Source organism: Polypterus senegalus, chromosome 3 (genome assembly GCF_016835505.1).
Source record: "Polypterus senegalus isolate Bchr_013 chromosome 3, ASM1683550v1, whole genome shotgun sequence".
NCBI classification, from domain to species: domain Eukaryota; kingdom Metazoa; phylum Chordata; class Cladistia; order Polypteriformes; family Polypteridae; genus Polypterus; species Polypterus senegalus.
The window spans coordinates 15,345,414-15,361,738 of NC_053156.1; the positions used below are offsets into that span (position 1 = coordinate 15,345,414).

The 16,325-nt window shown below is 48.7% G+C and overlaps 1 protein-coding gene across 2 annotated transcripts in view; it reads left to right on the top strand.

The window, feature by feature from the left end:
- The window catches only part of si:dkey-190g6.2 (coenzyme Q-binding protein COQ10 homolog A, mitochondrial), a 93,712-nt gene extending 88,862 nt beyond the window's left edge, over nt 1-4,850 (top strand). Inside the window, exons 4-6 of one of the 2 annotated variants that reach the window (XM_039746675.1) lie at nt 2,090-2,191; nt 2,321-2,361; nt 3,116-3,324. In XM_039746675.1, the coding sequence (XP_039602609.1) occupies nt 2,090-2,191; nt 2,321-2,361; nt 3,116-3,218 (246 nt within the window). In that variant the 3' untranslated portion in view covers nt 3,219-3,324. Of the gene's footprint in view, nt 1-2,089; nt 2,192-2,320; nt 2,362-3,115 lie in introns of both variants that reach the window. The other variant, XM_039746674.1, reaches the window with a different exon arrangement.
- Nucleotides 4,851-16,325: the final 11,475 nt, after the last annotated feature.

Below are 16,325 nucleotides of genomic sequence, written 5' to 3' on the forward strand. Positions count from 1 at the left end.
TGCAAAGAAGAATGGGCAAGGATTTCAGTCTCTAGATGTGCAAAGCTGGCAGAGACAAACCCTAACAGACTGGCAGCTGTAATTGCAGCAAAAGGTGGTCCTACAAAGTATTGACTCAGGGGGCTGAAGAATTACGCACACCCCACTTTGCAGTTATTTATTTGTAAAAACAGTTTGGAGTCATGTATGATTTTCGTTCCACTTCTCACGTGTACACCACCTTGTTTTGGTCTTTCACGTGGAATTCCAATAAAATTGATTCACGTTTGTGGCTGTAATGTGACAAAATGTGGAAAAGTTCAAGGGGGCCGAATACTTTTGCAAGCCACTGTAGATAGATTTCTTTCTTTCTTTCTTTCTTTCTTTCTTTCTTTCTTTCTTTCTTTCTTTCTTTCTTTCTTTCTTTCTTTCTTTCTTTCTTTCTTTCTTTCTTTCTTTCTTTCTTTCTTTCTTTCTTTCTTTCTTTCTTTCTTTCTTTCTTTCTTTCTTTCTTTCTTTCTTTCTTTCTTTCTTTCTTTCTTTCTTCCTTCCTTCCTTCCCTGGGAAATTCACAAAATTCTGACATTTTTTCAGCAGCACAGCCAGTTCGTCGATCTTATTTGGTAGTGAGTTCACATTTCCCAGGATCACAGAAGGCACCGACGGTTTATAACGCCATTTTCGCACAAGCTGCTTGGCTTTTATCTTTGCGCCGGCTCGGCTGCCCCGATATCGTCTTCTTACCTCGTCAGGTAAATAGGGAACCACACCAGCATGGGCATTTCTTCTCAGTGCTTTAAGTTGACTACCTGAATAGGCGAGTCTCGGAGTGTAAAAATCCATGTCAAGTAAAAATAATAAAAAGTGTCCAGGGAGCGATTCTACATAAAAGAAAGTGGTAGAAGTGATCAGTGAAATAGAGAAAAAAAGAAAAAAAAGGTAAAAAGATACACGGACATGGAGCTGCTGGAATGGCTGCCACTCGCTGGAAATGTAGCACCGTCCTGGGAGGTTCCCATCTTGTACCTCCTGCTGAATTGTTTGAAGTAACGTTGAGAACCTTTGGTTATGTGTTAATGAAAACAGTAATACAGGAGAGAGGGGTACAGTTCAGTGAGCGCTGGGTTTGGGCATTGTTGTTTTTTGATTAATTTTATTGATTTTATTGTAATCGTTCCATACAAATTGATCAATTTTTACAAAAAAAAAATAGGATTGAAAACAAATCAACCCCCACCCCTGAAAAAGAGAGCATGGCCAACAGACTAAAACTTAAAAATAGTAAAAATGAATGAATTGATGAGTTTATTAGGTGGATAAAGATACATGGAGAAGAAAAAGAAATGGGGAGAGAATCTGCTCCCTTAGTGCTTTAAGAGCTTATTCTAGAATGTTCTGGATCGGATCCTGCCAGGTTTTGAAAGAGTTCTGCACAGATCCTCTACGTGAGAATTTGTTTTTTTCCAATTTCAAATAATATAAAACATCAGTTAGCACATTGACTTAGAATAGGAGACTTCCAGTTTAGCAAAACAAGTCTACGTGCCAATCGTGTAGTGAAGGCCATCGCAGTTTGTTTGTCCTTCTCCACTTTAAGCCCCTCCGTGAGCCCACCACACACAGCTGTTCGTGGATTAGTAGTGATTGTGACCCCCAAGGCAGTCTGAAAGGCACTTACAAATTTTTGTCCAGAATGATGTTCATTTGGTGTAGGCCCAGCACATGTGAGTGACCCAGTGAGGCTGGAGCTCGATTGCAGCGTTCGCAGGTTGGCTCTCGCCCTGGAAACATTTTGGATGATTTCCAGCGAGACAGATGTGCTCGGTAGATGATTTTGAGTTGAATAACTGTATGCTTTGAACATATAGAGCTCGAGTGAATTCTCTCCATTGCTACCTTCCTCTCCTTTTCTGATTTGTTGAGTATGAGATCCTTTTCCCAGTGTCCTCTTGGATCTTTGAAAGGGAGGGACTGTAAAATAGTTTGATATATTGCAGAAATGCTACCTGAGTCCTCAAAACTGAGCATTCTTTTGGTCTTTTTCTTATGGTGATGCTAACCCCTTGTATCGTCTCACGCTCTCTGTCTCTGTCTCTGTCTCTCACACCAGGCTGTATGCACAGACGGCAAGCTGTTCAATCACTTGGAGACGATATGGCGCTTCAGTCCTGGTATCCCTGGTTATCCACGCACGTGCACCGTTGACTTCTCTGTGAGTATGCCAACACAGTAGACCCCTCCGCACAAACCTAAGGTTCTGTTCAGGTGGGCTCCTCAGTGGTTGGGGTTGGTGTCACCCTGTGCAGAGACAGACCCTTTTCTGTATCTTGGCCCTGTTTAGGTGGACCCCTTTTCTCAGCTTGATCCTTTAGTCTTGATCAGGTGGGCCTCTTTCCTGTAGCTTGCGCCTATTGCCTTATTAATGTGAACCCCTTGCCTCCATTTGCCTCCCTTAATCCTGTTTATGTGGGCGCTATTTTCTGTACTTTGCCCCTTAATCTTGTTCAGGTAGGCCCCTTTTTGCTGCTCACTCCCTTTGTCTTGTTCAGGATGTCCTCTTTTCTTAGGTTGCCCCTCCTAGGCTTGTTCTGGTGGGCCTTTTTATCTCGGCTTACTGCTCTCTTAGTCCTGCTCATGGATGCACCCCTTATCTGTAGTTTGACCCCCTTAGCCCTGTTCAGGTGTGCCCCTTTACTGTAGTTTGACCCCTGCAGCCCTGTTCAAGTGTGCCCCTTAGCTGTAGTTTGTGCCCCTTTACGAGTTTGACCCCCCAGCCCTGTTCAGATGTGCTCCTTTACTGTAGTTTCACCCCCCCAACCCTGTTCAGGTGTAGTTTGTGCCCCTTTTCTGTAGTTTGCCCCAGTAGTCCTGTTCAGGTGGGCCCCTTATCTGTCGTTTATGCCCCTTTATGATAGTTTGACCCCTTAGCCCTGTTCAGGTGTGCCCCTTCTCTGTAGTTTGACCCCTCCCTTAGCCCTGTTCAGTTGTGCCTCTTCTCTGTAGTTTGACCCCCCCCTTAGCCCTGTTCAGGTGTGCCCCTTTTGTGTTGTTTGCCCCAGTAGTCCAGCTGCTTTAGTTCTTCTCTCCTCTCCCCCCGGTTTCATTACGCTGTTTATTTCTCTCCTCTGACTTCCAGATATCCTTTGAGTTCCGTTCCCTCCTGCACTCCCAGGTCGCTACGATGTTCTTCGACGAGGTGGTCAAGCAAATGGTGGCCGCTTTTGAGCGGCGAGCAGTGAAGCTTTACGGCCCGGAGACGCGTATCCCACGGGAGCTCATGTTTCATGAGGTGCACCAAACGTGAGACTGGGGGAGGGGTGGGCAACCTGGAAGCTCATCCTTCCCCCACCCCGTCTCACTCCTCTTCACCACCATCAGCACCACCACTGCTACGGGCTCTGCGGCCTGCACCCTGCACCCAGCCGGAGGGTGAAGGAGTGGAGAGCAGAAAATGGAAGACTCTGGTCACATGGCCATGCTGGACTTCACCACCGGGTTCTGTCTGTGTGTGGGCGCAGGTGATGGGCTGGGGGGGTGGAATCTGGGTGCAGGGTGGGCTACACACAAGGCCTTGGACTCCAGAGATTTGACCAAAGCCTCTCGATTTATTATTGAGCCCAGCAGGGTCTCGACGACACCATCCTGTCCTCTTGCTGGATTTGGGGTCCGACTCGGATTTCCAATAACACAAAATAAGGAAGACGTCCTCATCCCTTTACGCTGATGCCTCAGCCCAGCCAAAATGAAACACTGCAGAGGAGTTTGGGGGGAACAACCCGCTTTGGCGCCATGCGTCGTCCCTCCCATGAGCCTTTGCTCACACACACTGATCTCTGGAACTCTTTCCGGGCTGAGGTTCCTCCGACACAGATACCTGCATGCGTCTTCCAAGCCGAGGGAGGAGCGTCGGCTGCGTGACTTCAGATGGCGATTTCCTTGCATGCGGTCGCAGGTGACGTCAAGTGCTGGCACCTCACTGGGACGCGTTATTTACTTGTATTTATTTGGCCTTTTTTTTTTTTTTTTTTGGTCGAGATCAACATTGCTGAATTGTGAAAAGACAAAAAAGAAAAATGTGTAGCCTGATGGCACGCTATTAGAGACTGTGCCCGCTGTGTGCCCTCCTGAGAGGGAGGGGTGAGGAGACACTCCGAGTACACCAGGTCTGTCACTGAAGGCCAACCCTCCAAACTGGCCACGGGCTGAATCGCTGAAAGGTAGATGGAGCAGAGAGAATGGGCACGGGCAGGACCCCCCTAAACCCAATGTGCTGAACAGGGGGCTTGACAGCCTGCATTGCTCACCTGTGGACCAAGCCCACCATTTCTAACCATTTCATTCACATCTGGTCACAGAAAGCCACTTGGTGTCCTTATTAGCATCGTGGACCATGGGAGATGGAGGTGGTGGGGCTGGTTTGGAGAGTGGGCACCACTGCAGCCCCCCCAAGATGTTTTTGAGGGGGGGGGGCGCGTCACGGGGTATACTTTGAAGACGAGCGTCACCTCTGTCACCAACTGACTTCCTACAGCCATCTCTCTTGGCTTCTCCCCCCCGCCCCTTGTTAAAGTGCCCCCCACTCCACATTCCCATTCCCTCCAGTTGGGCAGTTGTAGGGTGGGCTGCTAAACCCAAGTTGTCTTCCTGTCCCTATGCTGTTCTGGGGTGGGTTGGTGGGGTTTGGCTGTAATCGAATGACTTCTTGCAGTTTGGAGGCTTTGGCCCGGCTGGCCTGGTGCTGCTCCTCTCTCTCTCAGGACCATGGGGGTACAGCGGGGGGCTCCTGATGGTGCTGACCTGTACGATGTGTGTGTTTGCCTGTAAATTGTCTGGATGCGCAGAAATAGACCATAGTGGACTTTCAGGTTTGGCCGCCTCTCTCTGAGTCTCATTTTTGTGTTTCCTGCTGCCGATGTAACGGTGGGCCGTGTGCCCGGGGAGTCTCTCTTTACAGGCCTTGTTCTTCATGGCAGGGGAGCAGCTTCACAACATTTGGCCTGCGTGAAGCCACCGGCACATTTTAATATATATATATATAAAAAAAAGGCCTTTGACCTTTGGGGTATTTGAGATTTTTCTCTCTACTATGGGGAAGGCTAGGGGGTCTTCTTTCTCAGACTCGAATTTCAACTTTTGAGCTGCTTGGGAAACACACCTAAGGTATAATTAGAGTTAAACCGATATGGCAGTGGTTGAGGACTGCATGACCGGACCCCCGGCGTACGGCTACCCTCACATCCTCCTTGGCTGCCGGCGCCGCTATTTACAGAATGGAAAGAACTCCAAGCAGCTGACGTGCGCCGACCACCCCGGGCACTGCCATCTTAGGACGTGGCCTTTCCACAGTAACCAGATCAGCCCCTCGGTCACTTGCACTGACTATTATTAGCAAAGGGATGGAAGAGATGACACGGGCCGTGAAGACCACTGGAGGACCACTGCTGCCAGCCCCAGAGCTGCTTCAACACGTCTGGAGAGGAAAAACGAGGACCCAAAATGTGAAGAGCAGTGTGTGTTAATAGATGAAAGGCGCTATAAGTACATAAAGGTGTGAAAGGTGATATAATACAGAAGTACCAGCGTCACAGGATTATGAAGGACACACGACCTGGTGAAAGGCGCTATAGATGCCGGGGAGGAATGGTGTTCTGTAAGACATGAAAGGCACTATAAACTGAAGAGATAGAGGGACAGAAGGTGCTGTATTGTAGACATTCATACAAGATGTGCCTTATAAGGCTAAAGACTGACGTGAAAGGCACTATATCAGATTAAAGAGGGAAAAACATAAAAGGTGTTATATAAGGTAATAAAGTTGATATGCAAGACTGAACATATGACAACCTACCACAAATAATTTAGACATGAAGGATGTGACGTAATCAGTGGGTACCTTCTAACACAACCGCTAGATGTGAAAGGCACTATAGAAGGTCCGGCTGTAGCCTACTGTGAGAAGTACATGTGATATGAAAGGCACTATATAAATGGGATAGTGCCAAGTATGAAAAGTGCTGGGCGGTAGGCATTTTGATGGTACAGATATGGGAAAAGTGAATAAATCCATTAGCCATGAGTAATGAATGGATAGTTGAGCACTAATGACAGATGTAACCGGCGCCATAGAATATCAGTGTGACATGTAAGGCTGTTTATCTCAATGTACAGTACAGGCCAAACGTTTGGACTCCCCTCCTCATTCAATTCATGACCATTTCCAGCACTCCGTCACTCTCCTTCTTGGTCAGATAGCCCTTACACAGCCTGGAGGTGTGTTTGGGGTCATTGTCCTGTTGAAAAATAAATGATCGTCCAACTAACGTGACTTCTGCACAACACAACTGCTGGTCCCAACCCCATTGATAAAGCAAGAAATTCCACTAAATAACCCTGAGAAGGCACACCTGTGAAGTGAAAACCAGTTCAGGTGACTACCTGGTGAAGCTCATCGAGAGAATGGCAAGAGTGTGCAAAGCAGTAATCAGAGCAAAGGGTGGCTATTTTGAAGAAACTAGAATATAAAACATGTTTTCAGTTATTTCACCTTTTTTTTGTTAAGTACATAACTCCACATGTGTTCATTCATAGTTTTGATGCCTTCAGTGAGAATCTACCAATGTAAATGGTCATGAAAATAAAGAAAACACATTGAATGAGGAGGTGTGGCCAAACTTTTGGCCTGTACTGTATATTATATATATATATATATATATATAAATAAAATCCAATGTCTGTCCGCTTTTCATGAGAGAATTACTTAATGGATTTAGATCGGCTTTTCTCTATAATTTGCTTGGGGAGTCCCCTACTCCAAACACTGAACTTAAGGTTCGGGTGGGGGTTAGTGGTAAGGCCAGGTACACCAGGGTCCCTAATCTTAAAAACAAGAGGCGTCCATGTGCTTCACCATTCCACTCATCGCGCTATGAATCACAGCTCGTTTGCAGGAGCGACACATTCGCGCTAATCCAAGAGAGTGGCTGCAGACCGAGGGGCGGGGGACGCGTGACGTCAGGATTTGGGGAGTCGCTCTACTTCTGTTTGGACTGTTCTTTGCCTCCGCTTAGCTAGCGATACCAGTTTGTTCATTGATTTTTTAAAGTTTCTCCTGTTTCACTAATACCGGGTGGGGGACAGCTAATAGATCGATTCATTCTATCTATCTAACGTCCATCTGTCTGTCTGTCCGCTTTTCACGAGAGAACTACTTACCGGATTGTTTTTTTTTTTATCTAATTTGCTTGGACATTCCGGTTGATTTTGCGACTTCTCTCATCGCGCTATGAATCATAGTTTGCTTGCAGCACCGCTTTATTCGTACGATTCCGCGAGAGAAGCTGCGGGGCCCTCCTCCTCCTCCCTCGCGCGCCTTCTTCCGTTCGAGTCGCTGTATCAATCAATCAATCAACATTTATTTATATAGCACATATTCATACAAAAAAATGTAGCTTAAAGTGCTTTACAAAATGAATAGAGAAATAGAAGACACAATAAAAAATAAACATAAGTCAACATTAATTAACATAGAATAAGTGAGGTCCGATGGCCAGGGTGGACAGAAAAAACAAAAAACTCCAAAGGCTGGAGAAAAAAATAAAATCTGTAGGGGTTCCAGACCACGAGACCGCCCCGTCCCCTCTGGGCAATCTACCGAACATATGTCAAACTGTACGTCTCGCCATGTGTTGCCTCCGCTTAACTAGCGCTACCCGTTTGGTCCGCAGACGTTATCATCGACAGGCTGTTAAGGAGTAACGTTTGTCGTTTTTGAGAGAGACATCAGAGCCCCGTGTGTTTTATAAGGTAGCTGCTCATTGGCCACGTGCTCCTCTCCGCACGCAGAGCTCAACACGATCAGATACGGTGCCAGCGTTTGACGTTAGAGTGTACCCACCTTCTGCTTGGCCATTTGTTTTTGCCCTGTTTCACTACTGCATGGGCGGGGGCACGGGGGGCGGCTAGTATAATCTATACTGTCTACTGGTCCAAACGTTACTACATGCATTAGATGTGAGGGACACTCCAGTTTATAATTGATTTAATGGCGCAGGGCACCATGTAACGCTATGGGCGCTATGAACGATTGATTTGAAAGGTGCCGTTTAATTCTATAGACTATTAACTATGAAAGGCGCTATAAAATGGCTAGATCTAGGTATGAAAGGTGCTATATAAGGCTACAAAAGAATGTGAAAAGCATTGTTTAAGAAGACTTGAGATAGCGGTAAAAGCACTAAACAAGATAGGAAAATTGTTACAATATGTAAAAAATGAGAATGAATTCATTATATATGAAAGGCACTATATAACAGATAGATAGAGGTATTGACTTTTTCTGTATTACACAAATTAGCTCTGATTAGCACTAAATAATCTACGTGCTCTAATAAATGTGAAATGTGAAGAGTATCCCAACACACTTCAGCTGGGAAGGGCGCTATATGAAGGCAGGTGCCGTATTACAGATCGTGGATTATGATGAGTACCATGTGGGAGGATGTGAAAGGCACTATATACAGTAAGATCGATATGAAAGGTGACCCTGCCCTGCCAAGGTGGGATATGAACATGGATGCATGAAAGGCACTATATAACAGATTTGCTTCGATCCGTTGAGCTCATGTAAAGGGCCAGCAACAAGAAACAAAGCCTCAAGTATGACACAAGTATAACAATACAAATGAGTGTCATGTTTTGTGGGTGGGCGGCCTTGTCCAGTGGAGACTTGCTCAGTCCGGTTGGCTAAAGGCGCTCCCGTGTGGCCCACTTATCACCACGATGGCCTCCAGTTCCTGATGTCCCTGTCACCTGGGTGGACACGTCATGTGTCGCCCGGATAGCCGCAGCTGTGCTGGGAGGATACGAAGCCCACCGACGTTCAAAGCTGAAAGTTCCCCGTCCAGCCATTGGGCCCCTCGCAGAGAAGTCCCAGCGCCCATTGACATGGCAGCCCGCTGCTGTAATTATGTGAGTGTGTGCCAAGTGTGCCTGGGTATTGGACCCCATGTGCCCATGCAGTTTAAGAAATGGCTCTGCGGGTGACGGCGGCCCGTTGAGGTTTAACCCACGCCGAGTGTCCTGTCCCGTCAGGGCGCCGTGGGCCACCTAGTGGCACAGAACTCTCCTACCATGGACGACTACAGTTACAGCCCTGCTTTACGACACGACACGTGATGTTTGCCAATAATTCCAACCCAAAGAAACGGACGTTTGTCCGCAAAAAAGAAAAGAAGATGTGAATCCTTGCTTTGCATGGAGGTGCTTGTAGATCGACTTGATATGTAAAATGCCAGCCCCTGATTGGCCGCCCACGATCACGTGATCTAGCTCGGCTCCCTCCACGTGACTCCACTGGTCTTTACTCCTCCTGAGATCACCAGCGCCCACCTAGGCAGGCTGAAGGGTCTAAAAAGCTGAGCTGCTCTTGTAAGTTCTGCTGTCTAAGAACGTCACCGAGTCTGTAAAGTTCAAGATGGGGTGGAGTGCTGCCAGGCCACAAGGTGTGCCACAAGTATGGGGGGTAGGGGGGCACCAACAGATGATGGAGTTCAGGCGTTTCATTCTTATCAGGTCAGCACAGAGCCCTGCAAACTCCACAGACAAGCAGCTCAGTGATTTTAGGATACTAAGATGCCACCTTTGCCACAAGTCACTACGTGAAATGCCTGCTCTTCTAGATCTGCCCTGGGCAGTTGTCAGGACTGTTAAAGTGAAGTGGCAGACCACACAGTCAGAGAGAGGGGGCCATCGAGGGCCAAACTGCCTGTGGGACGCCACCATGAAATGGATTTCCATGGCCGAGCCTAATGTCACTATGGGCAATGCCAAGAGTGGAGTGGAGTGGAGTGGAGTGCCCGCCGCTGGGCTCTGCAGAAGTGGAAGTGTAGACAGTCGAATCACACATCACAATCTGGACTTGGCAGCTACCTTCTCGACTGCAAAGTTTAGTGGGGTGAAGGAGGGGGGGGGGTGGTAAAATGGTGGGAAACAATGGCAGGGTTTGGGCTCGGCTCCCTAGGCTCCAGTGAAGGGTCCTGTTTATGCTACAGCAGAGAAGAACTTCTGAGACAATTGGGGGCTTCAATTTGCGAAGGTCCTTTTGTGTTCCAGCACCACTTAGCCCGTGTGGCCCACAAAGACCTGGAGGAAGTCGATGGGCCTGCAGTGAGCCCTGACCTCCGACTTACTGAACGCCTATGGGGTGAAATGGCCATCAAGTCTTCTCATCCACCACCCATGCCCGATGGCACAAATGGGCACACTTGTTGAAAGAAGAATGGAGGCCAGTTGGGTTCAACTCCATATTAATGTCCATTGGTTTGTTATACTGTATGCATATTTAGTTAATCCACCAATAACAACGTTCTCTATTAAATTTAGTAGTAATGATACTGCAACTGGGTGGCCCGGTGGCGCAGTGGGTAGTGCTGCTGCTTCGCAGTTAGGAGACCCGGAGTTTGCATGTTCTCCCCGCGTCTTGGGTGGGTTTCCTCCCACAGTGCAAAAGACATGCAGGTTCTATATTGTCCCTAGTGCGTGCTTGGTGTGTGTGTGTGCGCCCTGCAGTGGGCTGGTGCCCTGCCTGGGGTTTGTTTCCTGCCTTGCACCCTGTGTTGGCTGGGATTGGCTCCAGTAGACTCTGTAGTTAGGATATAGCGGGTTGGATAATGGATGAATGGATGGATACTGCAACTGCCTCACACACTCCCTCTGCATGGCTCCACCCCTCCCACAGTCTCTGTCTTTCTGACTCCGCCTCTAATAGTGTGTGTCTCTTAATCAGGCTCCACCTCTTCAAGTGTCTCTCTTTTTTTCTCTCTCTCAGACTTCGCCCCTTCTGACAGTATATATCTGTGACTCAGGCCCCCCACCTCCTGACACAACCCTTCTGGCAGCATCACTCTCTCAACCATGCCCCTTCTTACAGTGTTGCCTCAGGCTGCACCCCTTCCGACAGCATCTGTATTTCTCAGACTCCACCCATCTCATGACAATTCATGTCTCCCTCTTAGGCCACACCCCTCCTGACAGCAGCACTCTCTTAGGCCATGCCCCTTATGACAGTGTCTCATTCTCTCAGGCTCCACCCCTTCTGACAGTGTGTGTCTCTCTCTGTCTCTCAAGATGGCCCCACCCCTTCCGACAGCATCTGTATTTCTCAGACTCCACCCCTCTCACGACAATTCATATCTACCTCTTAGGCCACACCCCTCCTGACAGTGGCACTCTCTCAGACCACGCCCCTTCTGATGATGTTTGTGTGACACCCGCTCACCTCCTGCTCTGGTCTTGTCACTTGACCGCATGCCCCACACTCGCCGAGTATCTCCGTCCCTGTCAGTAGTGTATGTCCGATGACATTGGTGGCATACAAGTGGTGTCTTTGTGTAAAAGCACAATCAGTTGTCTGCGGTGGGTTGGCACGCTGCCCAGGATTGGTTCCTGCCTTGTGCCCTGTGTTGGCTGGGATTGGCTCCAGCGGACCCCCGTGACCCTGTATTCGGATTCAGCGGGTTAGAAAATGGATGGGATGGATGGACAATCAGTTGTTGAGAGTTGATAGATAGATAGATAGATAGATAGATGAAAGGCACTATATAATAGATAGATAGATAGATAGATAGATAGATAGATACTTTATTAATCCCAAAAGGAAATTCAGAGAGTAGCAGGAATGAGTTTCTTTAGCAATAAGCGGTCAGTTTTTCATTTTCTCGGACATTACAAATTACTTTGGAATGCTCATTGAATTAAGGAGAAGATCAGTCGGACTCCGTAGCACCATAACAGTGGCTTTTAAACGTAAAGGAGGTTCTTCAGAGTGACACCATAAGCCCTGATTATAAACAGGAATAATGTGTGGAAATGTGAAGAAGTTGAGTAAATGACACGGGATGACGTCAAGTGACTGACCGTCTAACACAGGCGAGTGTGACCGCTCTGTCACAGCTCCACGTCGTCTCCCTGCAGGTCGCTGCACTTCTTTTGTCTTCATTCCTTTGTTTCGGCTCCTCGTCATCAGAGGTGGACCTGCGCGCACCTACAGCCTCGTCGCGTGGAGCTCAGTCAGGGCCGTGAGGGGGATTGTGAAAGCCGTTCAAAGCCCCGCCGCTGTATGGGGGACAGGGATCGTCCCGGAGCAGCGGGAGGGTTTTTGACAGAACTCCTCCTCTTTTACCGCGGTTTGCAGGTTTCACTTTACGGCGAGTGTCCAGACTCCTGCAAATGTGCCAGAATAGGACCTTTCACGTCCCAAATGGAGGTCAGCATGCTCTTCTCGGAGGAGGAATTTCTTCATCTCTGTTCCCACTCCACGCTTTGTCTCTCACTTTCTGGCTCGCGCTAACGGACCCCGTGGCTCATCTCCACTCCGAAACACTCGGATGTTTGGAGGGAACCTTCGTGCGCCGCTGCTTGTGCAGGTCGGGAGGCCGTTTGGGTAGCACGATGGCAGGTGCAGATCCACAGCGCATATCCAGATGTGCGGCCCGCTTGAGCTTCGTCGGCTTCACGTCTTCCTCTTGTTGTAATCCTTGGCATTTGTCGAGTCCCGCAGTTTCCACTTCTGTACTGAGCCAAAGTCTCTCAGTGAATTTCAGCAGATTTCACTCCCGCTGCCCAAAGACATCTCACTATGGTGCAAACCCGCAGCGGAGCGTCCACGATTGTGGGACTTTGGCTTCAATAACACGCCACCTCGTATGAAATCAAAGATGATCCAAGTAGAATCCTGCCTCGCTCTTACACCAGCCTGGTGGGCATCCTGTTGGGTGACATGTGGTTGTTGTCAGCCTCTGTGGTCACCTCCTCCTCTACAATGGGCAGTGAGACAGCAGTCTTGTAGAGCATGGCACACACAACTGTCCTGGTACAGCACCACCCGGGCAAGTATCTGATGCCACCCTGAAGATATGTGGCGACACCTGAAGCACATTTTCTATGTTCCTATGGTGGGTAGCTCCTGGTGTGCAGCGTCATCCACGGCCTGTGGAGTACTTACAGGTGTCAGTAGATATGGGTGAAGATGATGGGCATGGTCAACCAATGGGCAAACATCCCAACCCTCCCAATTTCAACATCCAGTGCCTGGTGACAGATTGCTGACTTTGCTCAGATCAGCACATGGCGGGCACCGTAAGGCCACGTTGCCCAGATCAGCACTTGGTGGGCACCGTAAGGCCACATTGCCCAGATCAGCACATGGCCCGTGACCGTTTAGCAACTGCAGAAGGCCCTTTATGGTGAATGGGCAGGAGTACAAATGGGCGTGATTGTCCCACCCACTACTCCCAACAACGTGTGGGATGTTGGCAATCGTGTGGAACCCACACATGACTTTCAGGGGTGGGCGTGTGCCTGGTGAAGAAGAAGAAGCAGCAGCAGCCTCGTGACTCCGTGTACTGCGTTGTGCCAGTGGCACACTTCAATGCATCCCCCCACCGCCCCGTTCACCCTCAATGACCTCCGTTCAGCCACAGCCCGGTCACCGCTCGCAGCGTCACCAGCCTCTGCCCCATCCAGCCTCCGTCCTGCACACGGGTCACCACACTACACGAGCAGTGAAATCGCCCCCTCCAGCCACCGCTCGCAGCGTCCCCAGGCCGGAGATGACGGAGTGGCAGTTACTGAGGAGCCTGCGTCGCGTCCCCCAGGCAGATGAAGGAGCAGCTGTGGCCCCTTCGTGAGTCGTATGTGTGTAACTCGGGGACGACCTGTATGGTGTTGTATTGACCCCCTTTATTTGACGCCCACTGCGTGCCCAACCTACCTGAAGAGGGGGTCTCTCCTTGAACCGCCCTTTCCTGAAGTTTCTTCCATTTATTTTTTTTTTTTTTTAGAAGTTTCTCCTCGTCTTCTTGGAGAGTCAAGGCTGGGGGGCTGTCAAGAGGCAGGGCCTGTTAAAGCCCATTGCTGCCCTCCTTGTGCCATTTTGGGCTCTGCACAAAATAAATGGTATTGTAAGAGTGGGCTGGGCGGAGGAGAGTGACAGGAGTGCTCTGTGATAGAAGAGGGAAAGGGAAGGCAGGGAGAGCGGCCATCTTGTAGGGTTTGGAGACGAAAAGACGGGAGGCAGAGCAGGAAGTGGAGGAGCTGAAGAGGCTGGGAGTGCCGAGGGTCCACAGGGTCAGGGACGACACTTTGGTGAGCACGTGACACCGAGATGGTCTGCAGGACATGAAGGCTGAGGTTGGAGGAAGAGGAAGACTAAGGAGGCGTATGGATGAGGGGAGGGAGGGCAAGAAGTAAAAGACGGGGAGAGATGGAGACGGATGATCTGCCTAAATGGCAGCAGCCGAAACAAGAAGACGATGATGATGATGATGATGATGATGGACAATTCTACTGTACCTACATCAGGGAGGCCGATTTCTCAGACATCGACATCCCAAACTTGGGGTCTCCGTGGCATTTTTGAACGCAGGCTTCAGTGAATTAGCGGGTGACCAAGGCGCACGTAAAGGCACTCGCTCGGCCGTCATGACGGGTGGCTCTCGGTTGAACTCGCCTGCCAGGCTTATGGTGACGGTGACGGTGACGGTGACATTGTCATAACCTGCACACGCAAAGCCCAAAGAGATGGAAATTAAATTTGGGTGCCAAGAAGAAACCGAGCAGCCTTACATACACACAACTGCAACGAAACCCAAATATCTTTGAAACGTCACCCATGGAGGGTGGCACAGGCTGGGGGGGTTCAGATTGGTCCTCCTACTGTCCAGAGGACCCTGTGATGGAGGGGCACCTTGTCCAGGATTTGTTTCCTGCCTTGCGCCCTGTGCCACCTGGGATGGGCTCCAGCAGACCCCCCCGTGACCCTGCTCAGGACTAAGGAAATGCCAAAAAAAAATCACCCAGGAGTCTTTAGTGTTCCTCTGCCCACATACAGTGTTTTTTTTGCTTGTTTGTCACACTTCAAACAAACTTAAAAATTAGACAAAGGTAACCCGAGTAAACACAAAATGCAGATTTTAAAGGAGGATTTTATTTATTAAGGAAAAAAAAACCCAAACTATCCAAACCTGCGCGGCCCTGAGAGATTTCCTTCGGCGCGCATTTTACCCGTGCTTGATCTCGCCTTATACTTCGGCGGCTACAATTGGGTTTAATTAAATACTTGGATGGGTGGCACGGTGGCGCAGTGGGTAGTAAGGAGTCCCAGGTTCGCTTCCCGGGTCTGCGTGGGTTTCCTCGCACAGTCCAAAGACATGCAGGTCAGGTGGATTGGCGATCCTAAATTGTTCCTGGTGTGTGTGCCCTGTAGTGGGCTGGCACCCTGCCTGGGGTTTGTTTCCTGCCTTGTGCTCTGTGTTGGCTGGGATTGGCTCCAGCAGACCCCCCCGTGACCCTGTAGTTAGGATATAGCGGGTTGGATGATGGATGGATAAATACTTGGAAGAAAAATGAGAAAAAAAGTGAAGCACTGAGAATTTCTCCTCCATTTTAGCCTTCAAATCATTTGGATGTCCTTAGAAAGCAGAAGAAAAACTAGGATACGAGAAGGAGCTGACATGGCAGTTAAAGCACCAACAAGCCATGAAATTCAGTTACTGGCAAGAACTGCTTTCTAATTAAGTATCCGGGTTACAACAAAAACCTGCAGCCACCGCGGCCCCCCAGGACTGAGTCTGCCCACCCGCGCTCTATGCCAGGGGTGTCGAACTCCAGGCCTGGTGGGCCGCGGTGGCTGCAGGTTTTCATTCTCACCCTTTCCTAATCAGTGTCCAGTTTTCACTGCTAATTAACTTCTTTAGCCCCATTTTTAAGGCTTCAGTCCCCAAGTTGATTTTTTCATGTTTATTACTATTTAATTTAATATTGTTTCTTTGTATCAGTATACTGCTGCTGGATTATGTGAATTTCCCCTTGGGATTAATAAAGTATCTATCTATCTATCTATCTATCTATCTATCTATTATATAGTGCCTTTCATATCTATCTATCTATCATATAGTGCCTTTTATATCTATCTATCTTTCTTCATTAAATGGCAGCCAAGCAGAAATGAGACGTGAAACGAACCAACAGACGACCAGTTAAACTGGGATTTCAAACTCCAACCAGTTCCTTACTGAGAAGCTGATTCTTGCTGTTAATTAAACCCGCCCTTCAATTCCATGGCTTGTTGCTGCTCTCCTTCTGCCACAGCATACATTTCCCAAACTGTTGATTTCCTGAGACCGTCACCTTTCTTTATATTCATATATTGTGTGATGGGCGCAGGTCAGCTGGTCACGTGCCGGCTCGTTTTGTGTCTCGTTATTGTTTGGCTGCTAATTAAAGAAAAAGAGACAACTAAAGGGGTCTGCGTCACGTCAATTAAAATGAGGGCAAAACAAGTTAATTAG